This window comes from Saccopteryx leptura, chromosome 12 (genome assembly GCF_036850995.1).
Source record: "Saccopteryx leptura isolate mSacLep1 chromosome 12, mSacLep1_pri_phased_curated, whole genome shotgun sequence".
In the NCBI taxonomy this organism is placed as follows: domain Eukaryota; kingdom Metazoa; phylum Chordata; class Mammalia; order Chiroptera; family Emballonuridae; genus Saccopteryx; species Saccopteryx leptura.
In genome coordinates, this window is record NC_089514.1 from 57,101,216 (window position 1) to 57,125,863 (window position 24,648).

The window sequence follows — 24,648 nt, forward strand, 5'->3', positions numbered from 1 at the left end:
ACAGCTTACCCATCATGTGCCTGATATGTCGTAAGTTTTGAGGGAAAATTAGGCAGTCCTATATTCAGTTGTTTTAGCCTTTCTTTATCCAACAATACTGATTAGTCTTGTTAAATTTTGCACTTGGTATTATACTTTAAAATTCTTGACATGGATTAGGAAATACGTACATTATATACATTTAAGACTAACTTGAAACAACTCATTCCAGATCCCATACTCCAACATCATCGAGAAGAATCAAATATCATTGGATCATCTTTGTGCAGTCCTGTTTCAGAAGACTCGAAGGATGTTGAAGATTTGGTAAATTGTCATTAGGTAATTCTTAGAAACAGTTCAGGCAAAGAAGCCACACTGTTAATTATATCTCCAAAGAAAGAGGAAGAACCCCCAAGAGGCTTATCATTCCTCTGGCTTTTAAATAGCTACAGTGCTTAAGCCACATACAGTGTTGCTGCTATGACTTTTTACCTCCTTTAAATATATCATCTGAGGTCTGTCTAAACTTATGGAGGTATGGTTGAGTGGAGTATGGGAAGGGTCTTGTCTACATAGATTCCTGTGAGAAGTGCCATCCGGTAGCAGGGATTTCACTTCAGCCACTGAGAACAATTTTCAGTCACCAAAGCTGTTTTAAAAGTGGTAATATTCATGTCTGAATATCAGATTATGAGTCTGTCCAGTCTCAAATAGGCCTGTTTATATTTCAGAAGTCACATCATGGTCTAGAGCTTACTAGTGACCTCCAAAAAGATTCTCACTAGTGTGAGACTTGACCAGCATACAAGAACACAGGTGACTGTTGGGGTGCACCGATGGCTGGCAGTGGGAGCAATTTAACTGGGTAGAGGAAAGCGTTAGGGTTAAGAAAATTCACTACAGATTTTTATTACGTTTAAAGGGAGTATGGATGAAAGTATCAAAACTCAAGAGTTTTCACTCCTTCAGAACCCGCTGTCATCAGTTTACAAAATTAGCACTTTGAAGTTAAATTCCTATCCTGTATACCATGACCATTTCTTGCGTGTTTTGCGATATAAATTACGCAGAAAATAATGAAGGAGACATCAGAGTGTGCTGTCACTTAGTGCATTAGCTGTGAGGGGGTAATAAAAGTTCTCTCCCTCTCAGGCAATTTTTAAAAAAACAAAATTTGTTTCCATAATGAAATGAAACAAATCAAGAGTCATTCCTATTCTAGAGAAGGTTAAACCAAAACTAGCCTCTTAAAGCTTTAACGTAAATGACTCCTATAGAAAAGTCACACAAAAAAACACAACCTTGTATAAATTATTTTATTTATTGTAATTAGATCTTCACAATCAAATTGTCTTCACTGTCTGTGTTTTGTTAACATGAAATGAAATTGTAGTTACAAGCAAGAGTTGGTTGCCTAGGGAACAATTGTATATTCAGTTTAACAGAAATAAAAGAATATTTGTCTTAAAATGCAAGTGTTTGTTACATAGCTTTTACCATGCAATTACATTATAAAAAATTTTAATTTCAAAAGTGAAAATTACTTGTGCTGTTGAGCTTTAAGAGTTGGAATGTGCAACATCAGCTCCCTAAAAAAAAAAGCAAAGTGATCTATGATATGTCTCCCCTGCCAAGAGGGAATTTAGATTTACAATATCAACATGAAAATCATGTATCAGACTTCTGCAGGAGACTCTTCAGGATGCCTCACCCAGCTTCTATTCACAGTCCTAATACATAGCTTTGAAGAGACCTGGTAAGTAGTTTCTCCTTGGTAGCCTCACTTTCCCACATCATGGAAGTACAGGTTCGCACATATACATAACATGATGATAGAAAATAAGATATAGTAAATTAGATTTCTAAATTTCGGTTCTAAGTCTCCTTGTCGATACCAGTAGATCTAAAAGAAGAAGAATTAAATGAAAGTTTAAGTAATAGCCACTGAGTCCAGTATTTAAAATACAACCAATTCTTTTTCTTTTAAATGAAACAGTTTATATTTCTGAGACTGCAGCCAGAATTTAATTCTTATTCTTTATAATTCAAGTAGTACCAACTGAGTTTCCACATCCAACATCATACCGTTCCTGCTTGCTCAGTTAACTTTGTTTTATGTTGAAACCAACAGCATCCACCATATATTTGGCAAACCATTACAAATATATACCTTCTAGACAAATACAAAGCAAAAATAGGTTTACAGTTTTCAGTAAACAAAACAGTTTCTTCTTATATTTTATTTATTCTTGTATGAGTTTCTCCACATGAACAACTGTAAATGTACTTTTGCCCAATGCTATACTTGAGTAAAAAATGTAATTCTTTTAGGTACTGGAACAATAAATTCATAAAACACTCAGATTGCCAATAAAAAGTTGGGCTTAATTACACATGTACTTGGTTTAAACTAGATCAGGCTTCAGCTGGGAGTGGGAGAAGAGCGTTTAGGGTAGCAGAGTTCCGAGGCTCCTAAGTGGGACAGCCCAGTTCCTCCCTCGGGTCATAGTACAGCAGGATCAGTGTGGTAGGGGCTTGGAGATCTGTTTAATTTTGATTCATGTTGTAACCACATTGTGAGTTAAAACTGCTTTTAAGGGTATACAATTTTGATTCTGCCTCTCATCAAAAGAAATGAAACAACAGCCAACTAATGAATGATTGAACATTTGGCAAAATCCAGCTGAGATCTACAACCATCTTTGTTTCTTCACCTAAAAGCAAGGCTTCTTTGTAGTAAAATTGAGTATTGTTGTGACAAGGATACAACTGCAGCTCTAGGTTCCTCTGAAGAATTACTTTCATTTGGTAAGGTAAGCACAAGAGATTAAAATAGACTAATTTTTAAATTCTTCTAAATCAATACATAGTGCCTACTCTGTATCTCTTCCCTTAAGAGCATTAATGGCATTTCCCAAAGCCTGGTGGGCCCTGCATGTAGTCCCTGAAGGAAGATGAATTAAGGGGTACATAAAATCTTTAGCCACTTAAGTCTTTTTAACTTTCATTTTTTAGCCATCAAGGGAAGTTTCCCTTTAGGATAATAATTTAGGGGTTAAGAGAAAAAGAAATTCAGATTAAAAAAGAAAACCCTATAATATGGGAAAATCACACATCCTTGGGGTGGGGGGATTGGGGGGTTGTAATTAGAGATACCCCCTTTCAAATGGACCCAGGGCTGGGAGTCTATCCTAATGAAGCACTGTGACCTTCAGCCTTCAAGGGTACTAGGTTTAAATTCTAAACAGTACTCACAAGTATGCAGGCAGTAATACTACTCAAAGAAATGCAGACAGCAAAAAATACATTCAATGGTTTTGGAGGCGGTTGAGGAAAAACAAAAGCACTGATCAGCGTTACCTGTATGAAGAGAAATTATGTCAGGCTTTATCCAAGATGTGGTTACACTGAATCTAGGCAATATAATATGAAATGCTTCACATTGTAAAGTTATATTTCCCACCAGATTTGCCTTATGGAATATTAATTTGATGTTTAATAAAATATTTGTGTTTGATTGGGTTCTTTAGTACTTCCTCTAACCTTTTGCTCTTTATGGAAGGTGACAAAACATAATGGTAAAACATCTCAAAATAACTCATTAAAGATTATAAAAAGCATTTCAACCTCATTTCCAGGATTAATGATTACATTCAGAAAAGTTCTAACCTTTTTGTTATTTTGAATACTCTCAGCCCTGGCCATTTGGCTCAGTGGTAGAGCGTGAGCCAGCATGTGGATATCCCGGGTTCAGTTCCCAGTCAGGGCACACAGGAGAAACAACCATCTGCTTCTCTACCCTTCCCCTTCTTACTTCTCCTTTCTCTCTTTTTCACCCCTCCTGGAGCGAGTTGGCCCTGGGTGCTGAGGATGGCTCCATGGCCGCCTCCTCAGGTGCTAAGAAGAGCTTGATTGCTGAGCAACGGAGCATTGACCCTTAGTGGGCTTGCTGGGTGGATCCCTGTTGGGGCACATGTGGAAGTCTCTCTCTGCCTCCCCTCTCACTGAATTAAAAAAAAAAAAAAAAAAGAACCAAAACCTTTTTTGCTTAAAGTTGTGAAAAATACAGGAGGATAGGTTTCTAATGCCATTCAGAGTTCTGTCCTACCACAGACACAGCAACATTCTTTTTATTAAAAAGTCACAGAAACTTCCCTAAAACTTGCTTGCATTTAATGAAAATGTGCCACAGAAATGTTATGCTTAGACTGGGGGAAACAGAGCTTTGTTCTTATTTTATTGTGACAATACCAAGCTATGTTATAGAGGATGAAACATTACTTTTTGCTGACCAAATCTTTTTAAACCAAAGTATAATGAATATGCTTTAAGGAACAATAAATTTAAGGTATTAGCAGAAAAAATGGGAAGTTTTAGGGAGGGAGGTGCTGGTAGCCACTGGCATGTTACTTATTTACTAGGCAAACATAGTAAACTCAGAAAACTAAGTTATTTGACTTGTACTCTTTTGCATATTCACCTGAGATGAAGGTAGAAATCAATTTAGCTGCTCTAGTTACCAACTGCAATTTTAAGTGGCAATAAAACTGAAAGGATTAATGTAAGGAATATTTCACATTGCTGACACACTGGCCCATTTTAAGTATTTTTGGGGAGTTAATTGAACCACAATACTAACGTTTTCAAAACTTTGGCTACGAGCCTTGATGAGACACAAAATAGAAATACTTACTAGAATCAATAAAGATGTTAAGCTGCCAACAACTAAATTGATGATTCGGTCCTGAAAGAGAAGAGAGTTTTTGAGCCATTTGGTAGGTCCATGGCACTCAGAAAAGTACAACACTTAGGCAGTGCCTAACTCGAAGAAGGATCCTGCTCTATGCATGCATGTGATTGTCAGAAAGGCTAAGTGTACTCGGCCACCAAACAGGATAAAGGGGACTTGGGGAAGGCAAGGACAACTAATGACAAGGTTTCTTGATGGGATAGGACATTTTTTACACTAGTCTGGAAGATGGGGAAGGGGAACTTAGAAAAAGTCCCATGTGCTGCTGTGAACAGGAACACGGGCGGCCAGCCCAGACTCTTGGTGAAAAGAACCACACTGTAGATGATGTCAAGTGCCACAGTGAGCTTGGACCTATTTGTGAGGTACAGCTTGTGTGTCCCATCTAATGTAAATGAGCGCTATTACTAGAGAGATCACAGAATGCCACGGCTGGGGCCAATCTCGGATCATCTTGTCCTTAATGGTGAAGTCTCCAGTGTGTAAACAAAAGTAGAATCATTTGAATGGGGAGCCTGGGGTCCAAACCATTGAGCTTTCCTGTCATTCCCATCCCTATACCAACAAACTGCACTAATTTTATAGGTTAAGGTAAATTTAGGCCCAGAGTATGTGGTTAAATATTTGCCTAGAGTCACACAGCAAGTTAGAAGCAACTTTGAAAGGATTCCTAAATCAGGGTCACTGGTTTAGTTTCAGTTATGAAAACTAAAAGTTAAAGGACTAACTTTATATACAGTTATGAGTATGGAAATGGTTTATTCTATTATTTACTGTATTTTCTATGAAAAGTAAAACTACTTTTGCCCCACCCTGTATGTTACTAATATTAGTTTTATATATATATACACACGTGTGTATATATCTGTGTGTGTGTGTCTGTGTGTGTGTATATATTAGGTAGATAGAAGTTATTTGCAGAGCTTACAAAATAAGGTCATAAGGGTTTAAGACCTGATTAGCAAACATGACTGTAAGGCCAATAAGAATACCAAGCTTTATTTCTGAGAAGTGAAAGCCGAGTCAGTAGTCTTACAGATTGTTTCAGTCAAGTTTTAGCAGAGAATGGCGGGATATGCAATAAACAAAAGCTGAGAGATGAGAAGTGGACAGGAACAAGCACAGAGCAGCAACTGAGCCTCTTTCTAAACTGCATTAGATAGAAATCCAAAGTGAAGAGGCAGGCAAAGCTGGGAGGAAAGACTGAAAAAAAGTCAAGTATATATTATATGGGCTGTGCCTGACCTAAACAAGGACAAACCACGCTCTCCAGACCAAAGCCACTGCAATTTAAATGTTACAGAGCACAAAGGAAACTGAACACCAGCCACACACCCTTACTAAACTAAGAAGGCTCAGACCAAATCAGCTACAGGAGCACACAGTAGCCTGAAATTACGACCACTCAGAAAAGAGATCCAGTGGCAAATCACTGATCACCACTATTTCCACACAAGACAAATACATTTTAAATGTGTATGTGTTTAACATAAATGTGTATATAAACAACCTATTACTGTCATTTTTGCCTGTGAGAAAGGTTCAACTAAACTCTTACAGTCTATTCTGAGAAGTCAAAAATATCTGCTCCCATCTCTTTAAAAGCTCCAGGAATTTGCGAAAGTTTACAAAAGTCTGCATACCTCTCGCCCTCTGGCCAATAGAAAGAAACCTGCGAAGATGTTCAACTGAGAGGTAGCCAACAAGAATCACTAATCATCTCCAGCAAGTTGCCAACTAGGAAGGATTAAAGGGGGAGGGGAGATAACGACGGTGAAGAGACAGTAACTATGCAAAGTTTTTAAATATCTTTTCTAAAAATCTTAGATGAAATGATATGTTTTACAGATAGTAAAACAGGATCAGGTTCATTGAAAACTTGTCCAAACTCTCAATACCAGTAAGTGATGGAGACACTTCAATGCCAACAGAGCAGATTCATTCCATCAATATTCCTTACTGGAAGAGCAACCTAGAATGTACTGCTGGGCTAGACAAAGACACCAGGTGGCAGATGACACCTCAAAATGCCTATTGGCAAGGTACTACAGTTAAGTGTTCACCTGCTAGAAATGACTATCCATGTAAGCCTAACTGGTTTTGATCACTCACAAATATACATCTAAACTTTAAAGACCATGAACCAGGTTGCCTTCTGGACAGTCTACCAAATGAACTCTCTGGGACACCCAAGATGGGATGAACTATTTGGAATATGGCAGAAGGGTTTCTCACAGGGTTATATTTCTCCAAGCCAAAGCCTTGGATGCAGACATTCTGCTTTCAAAGCAACCATGAATGCAGACCAAGCAATCAGCAGTTAGCCCTGGAAGACCTCCTGCAGAGGGGACAGGACAGGGAATTAGGATGTCATTCACAAAGACAAACAGCAACAGGTTGAGAGAGTGTCTTTTTTTTTAACTTTATATACATATACCTAGAAGCACATAGAAATATATACATATACATACATGTATAGTATAGTTCTGAGAAGGATTTGGATATATTACCCCGTAAGTTATTCATTTAAACATTATTTCAATTATATTTCAATAACACTGGAAAAAATCATCTATTATATTCCAGATGTGAACAAATACAAAAATGAATAAAACCGTCTCTACCTTCCAGAAGTTTACACTTTCCAGAGCTCAAGAGGGGACTTAGGAAGTGAGGTTCCTTGGGCAGCCAGGGAGAGAAGAGCAGAGAAAGTCAAACCTGAAAGAGGAGTAGGAGTCATGTCTTCATCTTCCTCTGAAATGGGGAAGGAGAAAACGATGGACATACATGCAAATGGCGTGTACCTGGCACAGGAGAAGGTAACCCGGTGAAGCCAGTAAGGAATACCTCATCTCCATTTACCAATGGGCAACTAGGTTGGTTCAGTGAAACTGATCTGCCCAAGGTCACATAGCCAGGTAATGGTGAAGTCTCCTGTCCAATGCTTTATGCAAAATGCAAGTCTAATGAGCAGTTCAAAGGTCTACGAATCTTTACATCAATACCAATTCACCCTGAAATTAAGAGTTAAAAAACCAAGGTTTACATCTGCGTTCTGCCACTGGCTAGCTATGTACCTTTAAAAGGATCCCTTAATTGGCCCTAGCTGGTTAGCTCAGTCAGTCCTGAAACACCAAGGTTGCAAGTTCAATCTTGGGTCAGGGCACACACAGGAAACGAATGATAAATGCACAATTAAGTGGAACAAGAAACGAATGCCTCTTCTCTCTCTCTCTAATTAAAATAAAAAAAATTTTTTAAAGGATCCCTTAACCCCCTGGTTAGCAAACTGTAGCTCTTTGACCCCTTGAGTGTGGCTCTTCCACAAAATACCACGTGCAGGTGCTACTTCGATAAGGAATGTACCTACCTATATAGTTTAAGTTTAAAAAATTTGGCTCTCAAAAGAAATTTCAATCATTGTACTGTTGATATTTGGCTCTGTTGACTAATGATTTTGCCAACCACTGCCTTAACCCATTCGGGTCTATCAAATCAAATATATCTGGTCCTTTCCTGTTTTAATTTATGGCTCTGACTCATGGTACAAAGCCACTCCCCAGCAATCAAAAAGCAGAGGAGCTTCCAGTCCTGCTTGGTCAGCCATTAGCCAGCATCTCGATACAAGACAGAAAGAGAACTCCAAACTGATTTCAAATGCTCAGGTGTTTAATGATGGTTCTGTAAGGGAATCGGCAATAACTTCCCAAATAACCAAAAGCTGGCATTTGTCCTCAGCAACCTGGAAACATCCTAGTTATAGACAGTCTGAAATGCTAAGGAGAGTAATTGCCGTATTTGACCTTCTATTTCCACAGGAGTGGAAAATATAAGTTTTGTTTACTTCCAAATGGATTTAAGAACTTGTGCTACTACAGTAAAACCCTAACCCAGGAGTCTCAAACTCGCGGCCCGCGGGCCACATGCGGCCCGCCGAACAATTTTGTGCAGCCCGCAGACTAATCCACGGAGTTCAAAATATTTTGGATAAAATTAAGTAAGCCTAGGGGCCTACTTGTATTTTTCATTTCTCTAGCATCCTAGCTAGATATTAGCTTAGTTAACAGCAGTTGTGATGCGAACTACAGTTTCTGGTCGTTTTGTGACACTGAGTAAACTGCATGTACGATTGTGCTTGTTGTACTGATTTTTTTTTTGTTTTCAACTGCAGTGAGAAAAGTGTTGCGTAACAGTTGCCTTTTGTAGACCTAGTGCGGCCCGCCGAACGGCTGTGATCTTGCTCTGCGGCCCACATGCTGAGTTGAGTTTGAGACCCCTGCCCTAACCAATTTAAGCAACAATAAAAAGAGCAAAAAATAATTTCTAAACGGGTTTTGGAAATGGAAAGAATTTACAGGAAAAAAATTCACTAAAGACAACTTTTCTACTTTAAGCTCAAATGTTAGTATGAAGACTTGTGGGGCCAAATAGGAAGTAATTGGGGTTTACAAGTTCTCATTAACACAAGCAAGCACACTGGGTCACGAGAAGAGGCCGCCTTCTCCTGGCTCTAAGAAGTTTGCATGGGTCGATGCAAATACAGGGACAGAAAACACAGCTCCTTCATACAGTCATTTCTCATACTGACCCATAGAGAAGCTGAAAGCATAATGTTCCTGACAGAGTGAAGTGTGGGGAGGAGGGGGATGGCTGACACGCCACTCTCCCAGTCTGACTGCTCATCCTTCAGCGTTCAGCTCAAAAGTCTCCATCACCAGGATGGGAAGTCTTTTCCAGACACCATCCGCAGGCGCCTTCCCTTGGGACGTAAGATGCTCCTGTCTCAGGGCTCCAAGACCACAATGCCCATGTTTTCACTTCTTGCACCAAAATGAAATGTATCACCTGTCTCTCCCATTAGAACTGGCAGTTCATCGTGGGTGGGGAGACAGCCCATTTTCCTTCCTAGACTGGCAAACTGTTGGCACTCGCTCTGTGAAGGCTGGTGAAATGAGACTCAACAGAAGCAGCCAGCATTTGCTCTACAAGACCACTCACTGCTACAGGCTAGTCATCACTCCGGGCGCCGGCCTGTCAAACTCTCACCTGCAGTCAGAACGGCCTGTGGTCTGGCTGCTCCGTGAGGGACACCCAAAGCACAGCAGCTAGGACCTTTGTCCTGCCACCCAGAAGGTCATGTTCTTGCCAGTCACGAAGGCCCAACATCCTAGAGGCTCCAGGCTGGGCTGTGCTGACTCCACAGAAGTATCAAAGGTAACCATGGGCACCTACCCAGGGCAGGTTCCCCAGCCTGAGCATGAGCCCAGGGGCTCAGGTTCTAATGCAGGACCAGCATGGTTTCAGAGGCATGGCAGCAACTGCTGCTGGGGAACTCGTCCTTCCCTCCCAGAAAAAAGCAAAGCAAAACAGACAAAGCTCCTGGCAGAAAAGAAAACCCTGCCTGGATAACACCCTGAAGGCACTCCCTTCCCCACTGGGGCTGGAGTAACTATGGGAATCACATTTCTGGTGTCACAACTTTCTCTCCATAACAGTGCTCCTCTGACAATCTCACAGGTAGCTCTGCAGACCCACATCTCTCCCCAGTCCTATTGGGTCAGTCATCACACCTCACACCTTCAAGTCCATCAGCCACTTCTCCCCACCCCACACTAGACACCTGTCCCACGTGAGCACACTGCTTCCTGGACTACAGAGTTCTCCCACACTCTGGACTTCCCTGGCTGCCTCTGTCTCTCAACATTCTCCCCCAAAGAGCCCCTGCTACCTATGTCTCATCTCACACTCACTGGGCCAGGAGTGGGGGGCAAAGCGTTCCCTGCTCCTGGGCAAAACTGAAAAAGGCAATTTCAGTAACATCCTCTACTATGCTCTGAATGTTTGTAACCCACCTCTCCTAAATTACTACGTTGAAATCCTAAAGCTCAATGTGACAGTGTTAGGGGGTAAGGGCATTGGAAAGTGCTTAGGTCTGAGGGTAGAGCCCTCATAATGGGATTAGTACCCTTATAAAAAAAAAAAAAAGAAGGCGGCGGCTCCAGAGAGCTCCCTAGCCCCTTCCTCCATGTGACAGAAGTCTCCACCCACAAGAGGGCCCACACCCAACCATGCTGGCACCCTGACCTCAGACTTCCAGCATCCAAAACCATGAGAAGGAAAGGTTTGTTTACAAGTCAGCCAGTCTGTGGTATTTTGTTAGAGCAGCCAGAATGGAAGAGATATCCTCAACTTCTGAGACATGTTCCCAGGCAGGCTCATGCCAACTCCTTCCCTTCCTCTTCTCAGTTACTTCACTTATTTCAGCACCTGCTTTACCAAATACCTCTTCCTCCAACCCTCTCCTCTACTGCCCTGAACCTGGTCTTCATCCACATCCATTGACTGTATCATCCCAATCTCTGACCATGGAGTTGGCAGCTTCAGCAACACACAGAAGACTTCCTGGTAGACATGTCATCTGTTCTTGATGCTTTGCAAACCCAGCCCAGAGTCAACCTCAATCCCCCAGCTGCTCCTATGCTCAGGTGCTAAACCTTGCTCTGAAGCCTTTTTAAGCTGTCCTAACTTGACTGCCAGCTTACTTGTCTGTCTCCTCCTGTGCACTAGAAGAACCACGTCTGCCTCCTTCACTCGGTTTCTGGGCCACTGCACTTGGCTGTATGGCTTAAATCCAGCCCAATGCTGCACTCCCCAAGCGGGGCACCCCATCACAGGCCTGCATCCATCCAGAGGCAGGAGCACTTTTTTCTAATCCAGACAAAGCCAAGCCATGTGACAGAGAGATGCCACTAGCCAGAGTGGCAGAGGGAAATGGCCAATGCCACTCCCCACCAATAGTGACATCTTTATATAATCAGAAGAGAGCCATCTGGCCAGAGCCAGCTTTTTTTTTTTTTTTCCTTTAAAGAATTTCTGCTGAGTATAGTCTTCAAGATCAGGAATCTGAGTGGAGGTGGAGCTTCTAACTATATATGATACTTTCTGGACAGAGACAGAATCAGTCAACCCAAAATAAAAGGCCAGCACACCAAGGTTGCAGGTTTGATCCCCGGGCAGGGCACATACAAGAAGTAACCAATGAGTACAACTAAGTAGAACAACAAGGTGATACTTCTCCCTCTCTCTCTCCTCCCCCCAATGAAAAAATTTGATTAAAAATGCCCCCCAAACAAAGGAAAACTTCTCCCCCTCCCCCCTTTCATTCCTTCCAGCTTGAAGAGGATGAGACAGTGACCAGCTTTCCTGCCAACCCTGAACCCACTCCCTTGCTCAATTAATTATCCCCATAATGGAGTTTGGGTTTTTTTTGTTTTGTTTTGTTTTTTGTATTTTTCTGAAGTTGAAAACGGGGAGGCAGTCAGACAGACTCCCGCATGTGCCAGACTGGGATCCACTGGGGCGTCGCTCTGCTGCAACCAGAGCCATTCTAGCATCTGAGGCAGAGGCCATAGAGCCATCCTCAGCGCCCGGGCCAACTTTGCTCCAATGGAGCCTTGGCTGCAGGAGGGGAATAAAGAGACAGAGAGAGGAAGGAGAGGGGGAGGGGTGGAGAAGCAGATGAGCACTTCTCCTGTGTGCCCTGGCTGGGAATCGAACCCGGGACTCCTGCACGCCGGGCCGACGCTCTACCACTGAGCCAACAGGCCAGCCAATGGAGTTTTTATGGCCCCAAATCTCAACTTCCTCCAATGTCAGAAGCACCTTCCATCCATCCTGCTTCCAACTTTGATGTTAAGCATTCATTCTCCATTCTTTTTCACATGCTGTTAGGAGGAGGTTAAGAGGAAAATAAAACAGGATAAAAGAATAACCAGGGCGGAGATGGGAGGGGCTTAGTTTTAGTCAAAGGATGTGACATTTGAGCAGGGTCCTTTGTAAGAAAAAGGAATGAGACATGCACAGATCTGGAAGAAGCATTTTACAAACAAGCCAGTAAAGCAAGTACAAAGGCCGTGGGGCAGAAGTGAGCTTGGCAACTAGGAAGAAAATAAGGAGACCAGGATGACTGAAGCTTAGTAAGGACAGGAGAGAGAAGAACAATTGTTTAATGCCTCCTCTCTTCCCTGCTGTATATATATGCTCCACGAGGAAAGATATACTAGTTATCCAGCCCATACCACATTTCCCAGCTGGGCACTCTGGCACGGGCCTGTATCCATACATATCAAAGCATGCACATGATTAATAACCTAATAAAAATATACATGCACATTCAACAACCTCAGCACAGCGGGCAAGGCTCACCAGCCAGCTGCCTTTCTTCTCTCACCATGCCTCCCAAAGTTCTAGAATCCAGTCACCAGGGTTCAATCACATTCCCTCACCACTTTCTCTACTTTCCTGCTCCCACCCCTTTGACCTCTTGCTTGGGTTCTGGGTCACCTCATCCTGTCAAAATCTTACTCCTGCTTCTAGGTTTAAAATCCCCGAGTCCTCTGGTCCGATGTCCGCAGGAGAATCATTCCCTTCCCACGTTTGCTCACACTTTGCTCATCCTTTTGTTAAAGGGCTCGGTCCTTTTTAAACTTGGCACTGATTACGCCTAGTACAGCATTCTTCAGGTCACTGAAGACACTGACTGCCTTCTCTGCAACAGGAAGAAAAGAAAGGCAATCCAGTCAGCATGTCTGACAGGTCCAAGGGTCATGGCCTTCCCACCACTGTTAACCTGAAGGGAGTGATTCAGACCCCTGAGCCACATCCAACAATTCTGCAACAACTTTGAGTCCAAAGTTCTTCATTTCTCGATGAAACAAGAGTTCCAAGACCACAAATATAAGGCCAATTCTCAGAAACCCTGTTCCTTTTCTTTTTCCAAATCGCAGTGGGGCTCTAGATATGGCTGGGTCAGACACTGAACGGCAGCCCTCCAGGAACCAACCTCCTGGGGGACATGAGAGTGGAGAGAAGATCTGGGCCCAGCTGAAGCAAGAAACCTCGGGCCTTGCCAGGGGGTGTACCTGGTTCCCCAGAGGTACACGGCGTTGACTAAGCAGGAGCGGGCCCTCACGCTGTCACCCAGGACATCCCCAGGCACAACATCCACTGGGTGGTGAGTGATCAGTCTGCTCTGAGACTTGCCCACAAAAGAGCAGATCGCATGGGGCCAGAGCACATGTGAGAAAAGACATGAGAAGGCAGGCACGCCCACACCTTACAGCCTCTCACTCTGAACTCGCTCAAATGCCCATGACCTCCACTGCTACGTGTAGCCCTGAACACCAACTGTTCCCTCAGTTCTACCTAGACAAAGTAAGTGCACATTTTTAAATGCTTCCCTTATATCACAGACTCGCATCTCGAAGGATCTCTCAGTTGGGAATGTTTTTGCACACCCACCCTGCCAGATTCTCTTCCTCATATATACATGCACTTGAAACCTACTCTTTCACTGAAGCAGCACTTGTGGAAATCAGATCACAGTAAAAATAGAAAATGAACCTACTGCACATGTTTAAGGGGCAAATGATCCCTAAAGTTGGTACCCACATGAAGTGCTCGATTTTTATGTGCTGACCTTCAGAACAAGAGCTATGTTACAGGGCTGTGAGATTAGGAGAATGATAGATCTGAATTATTCTCCTATATGCCTGCCTGTGGCCTTGCAGAAGTCATGTAACTTTTAAGCCTAAATTTCTGTATTTGTACTATGGTTGAATATGCAGGGATGCTGTATGGATTAGGAGATAATACCCATGAAGCTCCCAGAACAGAGTAACTGACATTCAATAGAAGATTGGTAAATAGTTGCTGATACGGTACTAGTGTCATTTCTACCACGTCTAACGGGCATCTTACGAATGAGAGACGAGGCTCCTCAGAGATGAATGGGAGGGGAGTGGGCCCCACGCCCTGGCCCCAATTTCTAGGGCAGCCCAAATTTCAAATGCATTCCATCATTTCCACGAAAATACTCCAGTCTGTCAACCCACATGCCCCTATGGCAGTTCAAAAAAATGGTCGCTATACCTATACATTGCCAAGGAGTGTGACCTTAAGGAAAAAATGACACCACTCAGCAGACCCAACCTATAAGCAGAGACCTGAGAAAAAGCACATGTACAGAGAAGACTCAGCAGATCACCCACTTGTGAAAAGCCAGGCCTCAGCATCAGTGTGTTCATACAGTGCTGCCACATGTTTACTGCAGGCCTTTGTGCTGAAGCTCAGCAGCAAGAGGGGAGTTGGGCAGATAGAATGTATTATGCTCACTTTGTAAAATATAACGCTGCCCACGTGGAGGCTGCTGCCCAGGTGATATTAATGTGTGTTGGGGGCAGGCAGGATCCTTGGAGCCTGGGGCTTGGTTTTGGGATTAAGCCTTTCCCACCCTTTTTGATGTGGGGCAGTACAATCCAATCATGCCTCAGAGAAGTGACTTTGTATTAGAGACTTCCCTATTTTGTATATTGTATTAGAGGTTGTGAAGCTACACTATAAAATGGGGGCAGAACAGGAGCTTGCTCTCTTGGTTCCTGGGATGATGAGCATGAGAGAGCAGAGGGAGCAGAGCAGAGAGCAGAAAGAGGCCATGTGGCCAGGAGAAGCAGCCAAGATGGCAGAGTATTGAGTAAGAGGCCAGTTTGTGCAGTTTGATGCTGGAGAAGGAAGGAGATGGGGAACAGAGGTGAATAAGTCTGGTGAGCTAGAGACCTTTGATTCTAGGAAACTCGGATAATTCAGTAGCTTTGTGAGCACTGAATGTGAGTGGGTTTTGGAGCCCAGTGTGTGTTTTTACTTGCCCGCCGGGTGAAAGCTAGAATTAAAGACTATGGCCCACCAGTTTGTGGCTCCGTTGTTTCTTTACCGACTGTCCGAATCCAATGCGAACCTGCATGGGCCAGGAGGCGGCTGTGATAGTGGCCCTGGCCATGGATACTGGCTTTACAAGGGGAGTGATGACTTCAACTGCAGGAGAGCCTGAAGCACCACTTCCTGTTCTGTGTCAGTATTTTGGGTTTCTGAACACCAGACCCTGCCTACTACTGTTGGTTCAGGATCTCCCAAGAATACCTGTTACTTTTTGGTGATTTGTATGGCCAGAGGCCACCATCTTGGCCATTCACATGCTGGTTCTCATTAGATCTGGGCAGACAATAAAGACACAGTGGAGCCAAAAAATGGTGGACTATTCCTTCATTCAAGACTTGTACAGGCCGATGAGCAACACACACAGGGAAAAACACTTCCCTCTTCATTCAGAACTCAAAGCTACTGATATATTATCCGGTTCCACAACCAGGAGAATATTCTCTGGTTCCTCCTAGAATCAAAGGCCTCACCAGTCTCAGCGGAGCTCGCAAAGCCCCTCAGCTCTGGTTCCCCATCTGCACTCGCTCTCCACACAAACTGCTTCTTCTCTAGTGCTCTGCATTCTCTCTCTTTCCCTGCCATCTTGGCTTCTCTCCCTTTCTTCTTCTTCTCTCCTTTTAAAACTTTTCTCAGAAGAAATCCTCCTCCAACATTAGCATAACAATGGCCCTTTCCAAGCAGTAGGGTAATTAGCAATTTCACAGATCACAAACCTGGAGCTGCCCAGCACCATTTTTTAACACAAATTCATTTGCCAAACAATGATGCTAAGTTATCTCTTCACTTTAAACTCAGTACTATACATAAAATCAAGAACTAGGCAAGACATTGTGCCCAGTGCTATAGTGAAATGTGGCAACTGGTTCCTCCCTGCCATGAGTTTATCCTCTGGTCCAGAGACAGACCTATACATATGTACCATAATCCCTCCCAACACAAGGACTAAGTGCTGGGGCACCTCTGACCACCAGGCTCATGGGAGGAAAGTATGGCTGCAAGCTGGGTTGTAAGGAAGGTTCCAAGGCAGGGAAATAGACTGAGCAGAATTCGAGAAAGACATTTGCCAAGAGCAGGGCAGCAGCTAAAAGAAAGGGGCCTGGACTAAGCTTCAGGGGATGTCAGCGCTCCCTACACCCCAGCATCCTCTGAGGAGCTTTCTAAAAATACAAGTACCTGTGCCCAATCTTCAGAGAGCCGCAGTCCTCTGGTCTGGGGGTGGAGAGAACTCACTTACTAGAGTAGGAAAGAAAAAGTCATGGCATCTAGCAATGCGAACTGTTTCTCCAGTATAAGAAACACCAACTGTTGGGCAGATAAAGTAATATGCTCACTTTGTTAAAGATGGTACTGCCCATGTAGAAGCCCGTCGCCCAGGTGATATTATTAGTTGCCCTTCTTGCTTGGGATGGGAGTGATTATAGATACTAATGTGTGTTGGGGGTGGGCTGTGGGTAGGCAGGATCCTTGTAGCCTGGGGCTTAGTTTTGGGACTAAGCCTTTCCCACCCTTTTTGATGTGGGGTGGTGTACTCTCATGAGGAATGCCATTATGCCTCAGATAAGTGACTTTGTATCAGAGACTTCCTTGTTTGTATATTGGATTAAATATACACTATAAAGTGGGGCAGACCGGGGAGAGCTTGCTCTCTCTGGGTTCCTGAGATTAGCATTAGAGAGAGCAGAGAAAGAAGAGCAGAGAAAGGCCACGTGGAAGAGAGGAGAGGAGCCAAGATGGTGGAGTGCTGAAGGAGAAGCCAGTTTATGCAGAAAGAAGGAGATGGGGAACAGAGGTGAATAAGGCTGGTGAAGTACAAACCTTTGATTCTAGGAAACTCAGATAAGTCAGTGGCTTTGGGAGCCCTGAATGGAAAGGGAAGTGTTTTCCCACTGTGTGTATTTTTTGCCTGCTGGGTACAAGCTAGGATTCAAGGTAATGGCCCACCAGTTCTTGGCTCCATTGTTTCATTACCGTCTGTCCGAATCAAATGCGAACCTGCATGGGCCAGGCGGCTGTGATGGTGGCAGTGGCTACTGGCCTTACACCAACCAAAGTGGTTTGGCAGGTTGGGTGAGAGGCAAGGGGACAACTGATCTGTTCCTTGGGTGACCAGCTCTTCTTTGAGGATCACCCAGAAGCTTTGCCAAAGGAAAGAAGCTAGAAACCTGCACTCCTGGGAGGACAGCCTTTGGGGCTCTGGGCAAGGGTACAGGCAGCTGGCACACACAACAGTCTAAACCACAGCTTTGTTCTTAATAAAGCAGCAACCCCTGTGCCCCCTCCCCACAACTGGCAAGAAGCATTATACTATTACTTGCAGAAGCCAAATGCCCAGAGTTTGAATTTGCCTGGACTATAGGTCAGAGAAAGACATTTTACTACTTTGTTCTTGTTTGTAAAACAGGGAGAGGGCAGTGTGCAGGAAAAATACTTTAGCACAGGGAACTTTCGCCTTGGAACCAGAAATCTGGGCTTCAGGGCCCCCTACACAGAGGCCCACCCTCAATATTACCTAAGTGCAGTGCATATGCCTTCCTCCAAAGTCACTCGCTGTTCTTATACCACATCCAAGTAGGAATAAAGGGACTGTCCCCACCATGCTTAAAGGATGAATCACTTATTTGGTGATCAGTGAAAATCAACAGGCTGGTCTGGAAGGCAGTTCCAGACTCCCTCCTCCTATTTCCAATCACACAGCCCATGGGGATACAGTTTGCCCCTCTCCCAAGGGAACCTTCCTCTCCCTCCCCTCCTAGGGCACAGTCTAGACTGGTTGAAACTGATTTCTGATGACTGGGCAGTCAGGTAGCAAATCGAGAAATCAAGACTGCCTCACAAGCTCCAGGGATGACTTAATGTCCATTGTTACACAGAAAGATGACCTGTGCCTGTTGTCATGAAGCAAACTTTGAAAGGTAGCCCTGGGCAAGACAGGGGGAAACATCTCCAGGCTTTAGTTCACACCAGGGAAGGAAAAGAGGAGCAGGGGATGGAGATTCCTCAAGAAACATTTCTCAAAGGATGTCCTGTAGGAACCTGTCTCTTGAATGCTGCTGGGGGGCCCAGATAAGAACTGGGTGAGGCACTGTGCCAGTGCTAAAAGCCTTGCCACCAAAACATTACAAAAAGCGCTACTTTCTCACCCTTTCCAACTAGAGTTCCAATAAAAATCAGCAAATGAAAGGGTCTGAAAAGTCCCACAGTGAAGAAATAGAACATGACTAGGGAACTACCCCAAACACTTGCGTACAGTGCAGCGCAGTAATCCTGCAGAGCCGTGTGGCCACGGAGCACCTGAGATGTGGCCAGTCCAAACTGAAACAGGCTTTAAGGAAAAACACACACTGGATTTCAAAGGCTTAGCATGAAAAAAAACTGTAATATATCTCCACTTTTATATTGCTTATCTAATGAAATGACTGTATTTTGATTATATATATAAACAGCAGTATTTTGGATGACTGGAGTTAAAATTAATTTCATCCGTTTATATTTTTTAACATGGCTACTAGGACATTTAAAATCAGGTATGCAGGAGAGTTATATTTCTTCTACTGGATGGTGCTTCTTTAGAAAATGCTAGGCTACTGCGCAGGCTTAGAAACTCACATACAATGTATTATGACGGCATTTGTGCCACATCTCTTCTCTCCTGAAAGAGGTTCTATATCCCAGAACTGAGGATGGATAAAAACAGGTGGAAAAAGCATATAGACATTCTGACCAGGACATACAAGACTGCACACCTAGTAATATGTGCTACCAAAGGTATCAAGGAACAAGAAATAAATTCCTTAGAAACACTGAACATTGTTCCTTTTTCAACTATTATGCCTTAGATATTTATGTAATGCTAGAGAACTGGTTCCCTTCGCCTTTCGTTCCATGACTCTCTGTAAATTATTCCTGAGTATCATGCTCAATAGTGAATACGCTTGGAGTTCAGTGACTGCTGTAGTTTTGTGCAGCGAGCACAGGAGGACAAAAGTTCCCCCAGGACTGCCAGGACGCTGCTGCTCCAGATCCACCAGGTTAGCTACCTATTGTTCTACAGTAGAGTCCACTGTCTTTCACACAACCCACACCTTTGGGTGAACCACTTCACCTATTTCCTGTGAAAGGGCAACCAGGTATGTGAGACGTGAGTCCATAGCGCTTATAGAAGCACATGGCAGAGGCTGCATCCTTTAGCATCCCAGTCAGCTCACAAGAGAGAGTTGGTGGAACCTTACCAGAGACCTAATTGTGTGACCCAACCAGTACTGTATTTCCTCATGTATAAGACACATCGTTTTATGAAAAATTTGGGGTCTAAAAGCTGGGTGCGTCTTATACAGTGGTTGTAGAAGTGTGGCACTTCAAATGCCATAGATGGAACTGAGGGACAGGAGGCAATATACAAAGACAGTGATTCACCATCAAACACAGATGAGGACAAGCTAATGGATAGGAATTTTGACAATAATGAGGTGTACAAATTTTATGATGAATATAACTTGAGTTCAATAACTTTATGTAATACTTTTTTTTTTCAAATTTCGGGCCCCAAAATTAAGGTGTCTTATACATGGAAGTGTCTTATAACATGGGGAGATAAGGTAATCTGCTTTGCTGGTCAACTTCCTTATTTCTAAGAGGAATAACAAGGCTCACTTCAACGGAATTCTAAATTCAAACAAAGGAAAGCTGAATGCCTAGCATGCTGCTGGCACTAAACACACATTTCCCTCCAGACTCCACTACTCTGTGAGCTTCAGTCATCTTTGCCTTAAAGTTAGAGACTGGACCTAAAGTTCTAGTGCTTTCTAGATTTAAAATTGAGGGATTAAGCAGTACAAACTGGTAGTTACAGGATAGCCAGAGATGTAGATTACAACCTAGAGAATATAGTCAATAATATAGAGATAAATAGGTATGGGGCCAGGTGGCTAAGCAGCAATGTGATTTTCTAACTACTCTGCTGTACATCTGAAACGAATACAGAATAATAATGAATGTAAACTGTAACTGAAAAATAAATTTTAAAAAGTAATAAAGTTGAGAGGCTATATACATAATCAGTTGTTATAGGGCAACTAGAAGAGCTCAGAATTTCCATCATACACAACTAAAAGTGGTTTTTCCGTTTCTGGGTTTTTCTCCTCAGAAGTAGTAGTTCACTTCCCCCGTGAAGTGCCTGTGGTGTCCTTTCCTGGCATCTGGAGGAGAGCCAACTGAGAACACCTGAATGCAAGTGCCAGGGCAGGTCTCTCAGGGTCCGTAGGGACCCACCCTGCTCTGGCAGCAACTGTCCTCCGTGGGAATGTCAGCACTGTACTGAGTCCTAGCCTTGCATTATTGAGGCCCCATTCCTGTGCCTCACGCACTCCTTGTCCTCAAATAAAACCATCTGCTGTCTTCAAAGACGGATTCCTGTCCTTCTTCAGGTCCGGCACCCCAACTTAAAGGAAACATGATGTCTTCTCCATCCTCAGAACAGAGATCTCTCTCCTTTCTACGTTCTGAACAATTTCTCTACACCCAATCATTCTGTCAGCCCCACAGATGAGCTCAAGGGAGCTCTGAGTGGCTGAATCTGCTGTCATAATACTTAAAACTGCTTAAGCAGTGTCAGGGCTCTATATTCTTAGACTAAATAAGTATGCAATAAACAGAGACATTTTAGAATAGCAAAATTTTTGGATTGGCTTCAAGTGGATCACAGACAATAGGAAACTTACAGTCACTGACTAGGCCCAAGCAAGTCAAAAAACATCAATATCTCTAAGTGTCTCTATAAATCAACAAGTTCATTACCAAATCATTTATCTCAGTACTCAGGGGCTTTGGGGCTAAATGAGGTCAGAGGTCTGCATCCCTCAGAAGCCCAATCTGTGCACCAAGGCACATGGAGGAGATATTGAACCTCTAAGCGCTCAAAACAGCCAGGTAGCCAGATGCCCTGGGCACAACACCTTCAAGCAACAAGCTGCCTCCACTCTCCAGGCCCCAAATCCTCTTCCAATCAACCCCCAATTTAGAGGCATTCATATCTAAAAGCCCAGGCTACCGGAGACTACAAGGAAAAGCTATCTTTTAGGGTCTTCCCCAAGTGTCACAAATAAAAGTGACCTTTTATCCCTCCTCCAACTCCATCATGCCCCCTGTATACCTCATCACAGCACAGATCCAACCACATTACATTTGTTTACATATTTCCTCCACCTAGCTGGGTCCCTTGGATCCCCAGGGCCTATCATATGATAATGTTAGTGGAAATAGAAACATCTACTGGCCATACTTCTCAAACCAGGTGCACCATAGGCTGGGGCAATGTAAAGCCACAAGATAAACATAGTGCATCTTCTCAGAGTTCAAGCTTAAAACATTTTCTTATGAAGACACTATAAGAGAAAGCTTTTGCTTTCCACATGGAATAATTTTAAAAATAAAGTAGGGCGCTGGCTGGTTGGCTCAGTAGTAGAGTGTCAGCCGGATGTGTGGAAGTCCCGGGTTTGATTCCCAGTCAGGGCACACCAGAGAAGTGACCATCTGCTTCTCCACCACTTCCCCTCTTGATTCTCTATATATCTCTCTCTCCTCCCATCCTGCAGCCATGGCTCGATTACAGCAAGTTGGCCCCAGGTGCTGAGGATGGCTCCATGGCCTCCTGCTCAGGTGCTAAAAAAATGGCTCCAGTTGCAATGGAGCAAGGGCCCCAGATGGGCAGAGCATCGCCCCCTAGTGGGCTTTCCGGGTGGATCCTGATGCAGGAGTCTGTCTCTGCTTTCCCTCCTCTCTCACTAAAATAAATAAATAAACAAACAAAACAAATAAAGTAGTAGCCTTTCCCTGGCTGGGTGGCTCAGGGGATAAAGCATCCACCTGGCACCCGCGAGGTGAGGCTGGTCAGGGCACACAGAGGCAATCAAAGAGTACACAACTAAGTGAAAAACACACACACACACACACACTCTCTCTCTCTCTCTCTCTCTTTCTCTCTCTCTCTCTTTCAAACCAATGGGAAAACTTTTTAAACAGCAGCAGGCTGGCAGCTTCCAAATTCAGGGCTCTACCCCGGTCTGCTGGGATAGTGTACAAGTTCCCCATCCTTTCTGTTAACAGGTCTCTGCCAAAGCCGAGAAACAACCCAAAAAGTTTTGGACTCACCTATGCCCTACTATTCAAGAGGCTGAAAGCAATTTGTCAGAGGGCAAAAATCCACCATGCCACTTTCTAAGCGAAAAGAAAATAAATAAAACACAGACTAATGCCACCCAAACGACTCAGAAGAATAACGTTAAGGACAGGAAAAGGAGCTCTCTTTAAGTACTAGCCCAGGACATCACATGATTAGGCTTGGAAGAAAACATACTTTTTTAAAAGCCTAAAATGTTAACGTACCATAGCTTGTCTGGGTCCAGAGACCCTTTGATCATTTCCTGGGACCAACGCCAACAAAGAAACCCCCACTTCGCTCCTCGCCTCTCCCCTGCTCCGCCGCCTCCTCAGTAAACCGTTAATGGCTTTTTAAACAGTAATCAGAGCGCCTGGGCCGGCTCGCTCTTACGGAAGCTCGGCGCAAACTCAGGCGGGTGGGAGGTTAGCCCGCGTGCCAGGATGCACGCACCCTCTCCACCCCGCCCCCACGGGGGGGCTGCTGCACTCCCCTGAAGGGCCCCTACAGCCCAGAACTTTCCGAACTCTTCTCCACCCTGAGCCTTCAAAGATCTTGGCTCACCCTGTCCCAAGTAGCAGCCTAGCGGCTGGGCAAACATCTTAAGAGAGGGTGAGCTCCTTCTTCTACAAGTGCCCTCAGGGGCCGCAGAAGGAACCGGCCGGGACTGTGGGCGGGCGGGCAGACAAACAGGCAGACAGACACACAGACACACAACCCTGGGCCTGGAGTCCTGGCCGGCACTCACCTTGGCCGACGTCTCTCCGAACAGAGGTCTGTTGTCCAGACCACTGGTGCCGTAAGTCCTGGTAGAAAAGTCCTCCATTTTGGGGTTTCTTCACTCTCCCCAAAGTCACTCAAAGACGAGCCAGCATTCCCCCCGAGGTGTCCCGTGCGGGTTCCCGATGCCGCCTGCTCACCACGCACACATAGCCGATCGCGGGTGGTCCGCGCGCTCCCGGCGGTCCGGTCTCAGAACTGGGGGGCCAGCCCGCTCCGCCCCAGCCCCTCTCTCCTCATCGTGAGCAGCTGCGGGAGGAAGCGAAAGTAAACACCTTTGGCCGACTCCCCGCAGGGCGCCCAGCCCGGGCAGCTCCCACTTTCCCAAATCTCCGCGCTGGGCCCCGCGGTACCCCGGACACTGGAGCTAGCGGAGCGCAGCGGCCGCCCCCCGCCCGGGACACACGTGACTGCCACCCCTATCCCCACCCCTCCCCCACCCGCCCCCAGCGATCACGCACACCTGCCTGCTGGGGGGAAAGTTTTCACCGAGGAGCTCACGACGAGCCCCAGCCCAGCCCTCCGCTCCTCTCTAACCCGCCCCAGCTCCCCAGCGCGGGGAGAAGTGAAGTTAGTTCCCGAGCAGAGCCGAAGGCTCCGCGCGCTCCTCCCGCAATGCCGCGAGTGCAGGCCCGGCAGCTCGGGCGCCCTGGTCTGTGGCACCCACCCGCGCCCGCCGGCCCCCTCGCGCTCTCGGCGGAAGCCGCGGCCGGGGCGCGCAGGAGCAAGGATCCCGCCGCAGCCCCGCACAGACCGGCCACCTCTCCGGGAAACCCGCACCCGCAGGCCAAACCTCGGCGTCCCCAGCGCCCGCACGCCGAGGCGTCCTGGCCGCGCTGGGGGCCACGGGAACCGGTCCACACTCGCGCCGGAATTCCGGGCCGAGGCTCGGGGCGCGGGCAGAAAGAGATCTTTCGGGCTGGCGGAGGGCGGGCGCGCGGGCCAGGAGCAGCGCTGTGGGTTCCTCTCGGATCCTCCGGCTGGGACCCGCGGCCACTGTCGCAAACCGACTCGGCCCGCCCAGGTCAGGTCACGTCACGAACGAGGCTGCCAATCCCATGTGCCGAGGCGACGCATTGGCTGCAGGCTTTATTTCTAGAAGTCCCAGTTTATTCCCGGTGGGACCGTCAGTCTCCCCGGCTGCACGTTTCTTGGTCTCTCAGTAATTAGCGTCTGCGCGAGCCACATGAGCAAAGAACATTTCTGAAGA

General features: G+C 45.2%; 2 protein-coding genes across 8 annotated transcripts in view; one reads left to right on the forward strand and one right to left on the reverse strand.

The window, feature by feature from the left end:
- The window catches only part of DMTF1 (cyclin D binding myb like transcription factor 1), a 55,183-nt gene extending 53,731 nt beyond the window's left edge, over positions 1-1,452 (forward strand). For all 4 annotated transcript variants that reach the window (XM_066353807.1, XM_066353809.1, XM_066353810.1 and 1 more), the window contains one exon: positions 212-1,452. In XM_066353807.1, coding sequence (XP_066209904.1) covers positions 212-321 — 110 coding nt within the window. In that variant the 3' untranslated portion in view covers positions 322-1,452. The remainder of the gene's footprint in view (positions 1-211) is intronic.
- TMEM243 (transmembrane protein 243) lies at positions 1,285-24,370 on the reverse strand. Of its 4 annotated transcripts, none has more exons than XM_066353814.1 (5): positions 24,232-24,370; positions 23,407-23,687; positions 4,676-4,726; positions 3,238-3,342; positions 1,285-1,885 (listed from the first exon to the last, which is right to left on the reverse strand). In XM_066353814.1, the coding sequence occupies exons 2-5, from the start codon at positions 23,482-23,484 to the stop codon at positions 1,763-1,765; spliced, it is 357 nt and encodes a 118-aa protein (XP_066209911.1). In that variant the 5' UTR covers positions 23,485-23,687; positions 24,232-24,370; the 3' UTR covers positions 1,285-1,762. The 4 variants fall into 4 exon arrangements, with proteins under 4 accessions (XP_066209911.1, XP_066209912.1, XP_066209909.1 ...); XM_066353815.1 differs by having other exon boundaries at positions 24,219-24,353; XM_066353812.1 differs by lacking the exon at positions 24,232-24,370 and adding an exon at positions 23,906-24,051.
- Positions 24,371-24,648: the final 278 nt, after the last annotated feature.

Coding starts and splice junctions, on each gene's coding strand:
- TMEM243 (XM_066353814.1), bottom strand. CDS start 23,484: ATGGAGGACTTTTCTACCAGGACTTACGGCACCAGTGGTCTGGACAAC. Junction 4,727..23,406: donor TCGGAGAGACGTCGGCCAAG/GTGAGTGCCGGC, acceptor CTTCTCTTTCAG/GACCGAATCATCAATTTAGT. Junction 1,886..3,237: donor GTATTACTGCCTGCATACTT/GTGAGTACTGTT, acceptor TTCTTCTTTTAG/ATCTACTGGTATCGACAAGG.